This window comes from Laccaria bicolor, genomic scaffold (assembly GCF_000143565.1).
Source record: "Laccaria bicolor S238N-H82 LACBIscaffold_50 genomic scaffold, whole genome shotgun sequence".
NCBI lineage: Eukaryota > Fungi > Basidiomycota > Agaricomycetes > Agaricales > Hydnangiaceae > Laccaria > Laccaria bicolor.
The window spans coordinates 243,623-249,071 of NW_001889921.1; the positions used below are offsets into that span (position 1 = coordinate 243,623).

General features: G+C 47.9%; 2 protein-coding genes across 2 annotated transcripts; both read left to right on the forward strand.

Annotated features, from left to right (window-relative positions):
• Window positions 1-601: 601 nt before the first annotated feature.
• LACBIDRAFT_312228 (exo70-like exocyst complex subunit) lies at window positions 602-2,211 on the forward strand (the record flags this gene model as incomplete). Its single annotated transcript, XM_001887974.1, has 9 exons — window positions 602-631; window positions 686-734; window positions 782-877; window positions 926-993; window positions 1,061-1,291; window positions 1,346-1,499; window positions 1,548-2,015; window positions 2,086-2,097; window positions 2,156-2,211. The coding sequence occupies 9 exons, from the start codon at window positions 602-604 to the stop codon at window positions 2,209-2,211; spliced, it is 1,164 nt and encodes a 387-aa protein (XP_001888009.1).
• A 1,820-nt stretch (window positions 2,212-4,031) lies between these two features.
• On the forward strand, window positions 4,032-4,722 carry LACBIDRAFT_312229 (uncharacterized protein; the record flags this gene model as incomplete). The annotated part of the gene is made up of 5 exons (XM_001887975.1): window positions 4,032-4,102; window positions 4,150-4,426; window positions 4,488-4,532; window positions 4,594-4,658; window positions 4,710-4,722. 5 exons carry the CDS (start codon window positions 4,032-4,034, stop codon window positions 4,720-4,722), a joined length of 471 nt encoding a protein of 156 aa, XP_001888010.1.
• Window positions 4,723-5,449: the final 727 nt, after the last annotated feature.

The following is a 5,449-nucleotide window of genomic DNA, read 5'->3' on the forward strand; positions in this document are numbered from 1 at the left end:
AACCAATTCCCCTGCCTTTGTCAGTGGATAAGTTGGATTAGGCGAACAGTCAACACCTGATCTTAGACGTATTCGTGAATCGATACCTTTAAATCTGGATTTCTCGACAAGTGTTCCAGCTCATTTCCTGCATCGTTCTGGACTGTTCCATCTCATTCGTAGCATTAAATGGCCATCGGGGAAAGTTCGAGGTGTTGAGGGCATCTATTTGTCCGGAAACGCTTCTTCAGACTTCTTTTATGAAGCAGGCGTGCTGAAATCACGTAAAAGGCTGCACAACTTGAACGTACAAGAAGTACGTTCTACGCGTTTGTAACCTGGCGTCATGAATATCAAAATCTTTAAGAATTTTGTCAGCCGCGCCTGAAAACATTGGTTGGAAACGAACCATTAAATGTAAGAATCCCTTCCGATTGAGGCGAAAGGAGGTCTTTTTGTGAGATGCCCGTCCCGTCTTGGTCCCGTTTTGTTCAGTTTGGTTGGTGCAGAAGAGGTCAAGGAGGGTGACAAACAAACCACATCAACGAATTTGATGCCACACTGCCGTCTCTGACCATCACCTGCACCGGTCCCAACGACCTCCTCTCTCTGGGCTGGCAAGATGGACGACGAAACAGCGGAAATTGAGCTGGTAACGTTATATCACTGGTTTACTTGAAGATATGCACTTACACCCCGCGTTCAGCTCCAGCAAAATCTGAACAAAACGAAGCAGATCTCGAAACGCATGATTAGTACGCCGTTCTCTGACATTTGGCCTGCATCGCACTCACCTGACCAGCCATTCTTGATAGCTTCGATACCCGGATAGCAAAGCTCGAAAAGTCCATCTTACCGTTATACACGGCAGCACAAATTTTGAACCGACGGAGAAGCAGTAGGTTATCTAGTGCTTTGAAAGTTGCGTTGCGCTGACACTTTGAAGACATTGACGAAACTCTGGCGAAGATCAATGATGTGGCTATTCATCACGAGGACTTGGCAGCGGAAGAGGCATTGATTTTACGTGGGTGCGTGTTGGTGTTCAACAAACAATACTCTCGTTAATATCGTTACATAGCCCTCAACTGGGGCAAATCGGGGTTTACAAGGATACTTTGGAACGTCTGAATGCGAATATCTTCTGTCTCGTCGTGATACCGCGACGGACAAGAACGAACTCAAGGACGCTATACAAACCCTCCGCGCCTTGTGCCTTCGCAGTTTCCCCGAGTTCCTTGCGGATATAAAGTTGGGTGCGACGAGCAGGGGCTCAGACACCAGCACCAAACTTACGGGTTTCACTCTGTCGGTATGTTCATTTCTTGCCTCTCGTTGCTAGATGTCGATTCATAGCACTCTACAGACCGTTAGGTACATAACCAAAGTGCCTGAGGTTCGAAGCGCCGTTTCTTCCGCACTACTCGCCCTCGGGGACGGGAACTGGAAGATGGGCGAAGGAATTCAAGTGGGCCAAGCTCGCGAAGGCGACGAATCCGCCATTCTTGAACACTTCATTGGTTAGTTCAGTTTTTGTCGCAGCGGACGTGATACTTAGTTACATCCAGGCGACGTTATCATAACCAGCCTTACCAGTCTAACCGCCATCTCGCGAACCTCTCGCCGCCCAGCCTTCGGCTCCATCTTCCTGCTCAACAACGTGTCCTATTTGCGCGAACACCTCCTCATCCAACCCACCAACCCCTCCATCTCCAACCTCCTCCCTCAATCCGCCGTAGACGCCCTCAACTCCAACTTCCGGACAGCCAAAGCCGGATACTTCGACTCGAACTTTTCACCCCTCATGCAGGCACTGGCGGACGACCCCAGGGACAAGAGCAGCAAAGGCGCGGCGAAGGAGAAGTTTACCCGGTTTTTCGACCTCCTGGATGAGGTTGTGGAGAGGCATCGGCTGGCGAAGGTTTTGGAGGACGAACCTGCGGGCAGGGAAACACTTGGGGAGGAGGTTATTAGACTTGTTGTTCCGGCGTTGCAGCGTTTCACGCAGAGGCAGAAGGACAAGGATTTTAGTAAGAGTGAGTGGTCTTGATTTTGAGTCACAGTGCACGTTCAACTTCTGATCACGTGATTACTTTACTTTCTCAGACCCACAGAAATGTAGGGTTGTTTAGCTTCTCCCGTTTGCTTGGCCCTGACACTCTGTTCTTTCTTTCAGATATCAAGAGATCAGCAGAAGAAGTTGAACAACAGCTTTACGCCCTGTTCCACTGATTCTGTCGTCATTTTATCTGCTCACTGGTTGCGCCGTCTTCATATCCATTTTTCCCGAGATTCTCAGTGTTATATCCGTGTATGCTTCGTTTTGTCCCTTTGCGAACCAAGTTTTTTAAGAGGTTTTTCATTTCGAACGTGTGGTGGATTGTTAAAAGACTTGGAACCGTTTATTGGCTGCTCAATCCTTCTGTCTTCTGTCATGAATCCCGATCAATTCTGCTTGGTACTTCCCTTGTTCACGTTGATGTTATAGGTTGAGAGGCACTAACACGCCTGTGTACAAGGTGTGCTCAAGTGATATCTTCCGGTGAGATTTTGCGCCTGATCGTCCCGATGCGAAAACGCTCACTCACGCCAAGTTTTCAGTTTTGATAATGCAGACGCCAAGGCACATGCTCCCCATATGGCGTGGGCGTCGTGCTTTGTGCCGCCTACCCTCACGAGAACGTTCAACGTGGCAATGAGCGACGACAATAAGATTCTTCATCTGGGCAATCAGTCTCCCAACCAACTCCCACCTTTCTTTTGATCCCAACGCGTAGGTTGTATTGACTCCGGGAAAAGGTGAACTCCTGGGAAATCACAAAATATGCCCATATGACCTTCCTCCGCTTAAAACTCATGATTCGTCTTAGATCAAAAGCTTAACATGAGAACACCAGGATATCGCTCGGCGCACGAACTTTCACCACCAACACCGCCTTTTTTGAAGCGCAGGGGGCTCATTCAAACAGGTTATCAAATAGCGTAGTCTCTGCACTGCGTATCTGTGACAATTGGTGCTTATCTTCACATTTGTCACCTGTCTTGTCTCTAGGCCGACTCTTGTTGTTCCCGAGCATTCCCGGGCCTTCCCACTTCGAACAATATGGAAAGGAGTCTTCGCCTATGGAGCTTTGAAAGCTGGAATGGCGCCCTCCAAACTCCGTCGAAAGCAAACTTTAAAACTAACATTTAGCGCACAGCGCTGAACGCTTCTAAAAATAAGATTGTGAATACGACCATGGAAGAGTGTTTCCCAGTTCGTATCTTTCGCTTTCGATTCAGAGGCTGTCCAAAGATAAGGACACAGGGCACGGGTTACACCAAATACCAACCTTGGAAGTAAATTTCACATTGTGAAGAAGGCAACTGCCCCGTGACGCGAGAGTGGACTTGACGCGGACTACTTATGAGGCCACTGACACGCTTTACCAATTTAGGTATTGTACAAAAACCTCATAAATGAGTTTACTCAATTCCAGCCACGAGCGTGGGCCCAACTCTCTGCTAGCAAACTGCCTACGTTAAGTCAGAATCACTCATCCCGCGATGTATCGACATTAAGTTCGCACCACGAACTCTTGGCAGAACATCTCCGTATAACTTATCTCGTTGAACATAGATAGCGCAGAGCGCTGGATACATCCAAAAATGGGGACAGGTGGCAAAATATCTCCGTGTAATCTCACTTTGCGCTCGCCGCTCAACACTTGCAAAAGTAAAGACAGGTCACAGGTATTAATCAGTGGATTCAAAGTGGATTACGATCATGGGCGGTGTTTCTCGTTTGGTATTTTTTAAAATGGAGGCTGCTGAGGCCATTCTGAGAAAGGTAATAATATACCTTTTCAGTCCACTCTACTACTCCATGTGAGTTTTCAAAACTGGAAAGTTCGACCTTGAGAGTTTTATCGAATCAAACAGTGAAAAACAAAGGACTTGTATAAAATCATGAGTCCTGGCCCCTTGGTATTCTCAACTTCCTTGCCTACATTTCAATATCATGCCAGCCTACGCAATCAAACCCGCCTTACGCACTATTGACCTCTCCCCACATGGTGGACCTACTGACGCGAAAGTCGTGGTCATCCCTCTTCCCGCGAAAACCATCGGCATCATTTTCGGGGTATGTGGTCCTATTTCCTGGCTGATGTATCATCGATCTCATGGCAGGGGTATTCAGCAACGCACTGCAGAATGGGTTCAGCGTTACAATACTTATGTCCTCGACACCAATTACTTTGTCAAGGATCCCCAAGCCCTTTGGCTTGCCCCCAGTGATAACAGCCGTTTCGACATCGCGGAGATCAAGCCACCTGATTTTGTTGATAAGGACCCTGCTGTCCTTAGCATCGGCCCATTCAATGACGACAACTATATCGCCGTTTACACTTCTCACCAGAAGCCTGGAGAGAAGAATTTCGCGCCTAGCGATCCACACCACAGCTCCGTATGTCCTGCAGTGATGATGATTTCTTGCCGGAAACCTAATACGTTGTTGCCAATTCCAGTATGACTTCACCATTGGTGGGAAGAACGCCATCAGCTTCACTCTGGTAAGTAATCCGCGTTTCAGTGGTCTCTGAAAACTTGCAAGGCGAATTAATGCCTTGAAAGGTGAACGCCGAGGACGGCGGTGATTCCGACTATCATGACACTGTTGTTGGTGTGGCTGTCAACTAGTAAGATGAAATTTTCAAAAGTTTTATTTTCATGCTGACATATTTGCAAAGCACGTACAAGTAAGCGTTGTGGACTCCTGTTTCCGAATGTCTATGATGGCGGCTGTTGAAGAACTATGTACTTGTGTCTGTATATGAATGTGATTCTTGATTCTAGTAACTTTTGACCGTTTCAATGGATCTTGCCTGCGTCAGAGTCCTCACCCCAGAAGAACACTCTACAAAATCCTAAGAACTCAGCGCTCAGCCTTGACTTTGCCTTGACTCCAACTTGACTCAGCCTCCGATTTGAAAATTGAAACATGTCATGATAGAAGGATCGGCCCGCTCACTGTGTACAAGCTCGGCGACGACAAGATTCGTGGTCAAGCCGAGAAGGTTTCGCAACAGAAACCATGGGCCCTCACAAGGATTTGGTGCAGACTTTGCGCAGGGTATTTACAATGATTTGTTTTGATGTTTGCCGATGTTTATTATGGCTTTGTCACTGTCAACCATGGCAACCTCTCCTGAATGCACTCCTGCAAGCGAAATACGACACATGCTTCAACGCCTGGTTCGAAGGTTATCTTGAGCCCGCAGTGGCAGTCTCATCGTCAGAGCGCTCAGCGTACTCGCAACAAAGGGCTGATGAGTTTGGACGAACTGCGGGAAGGTTTGGGAACAATATATCGCCGTGTGTCCAGGTACGTGGTCCAAGTGCGTCACCGCATATGTGTTCACGGTGACGACGAGGAAGTAGAAAGCTGTGATGGAGAAGGGGTTGGGGGAGCTCTTACGACAAGCACGCG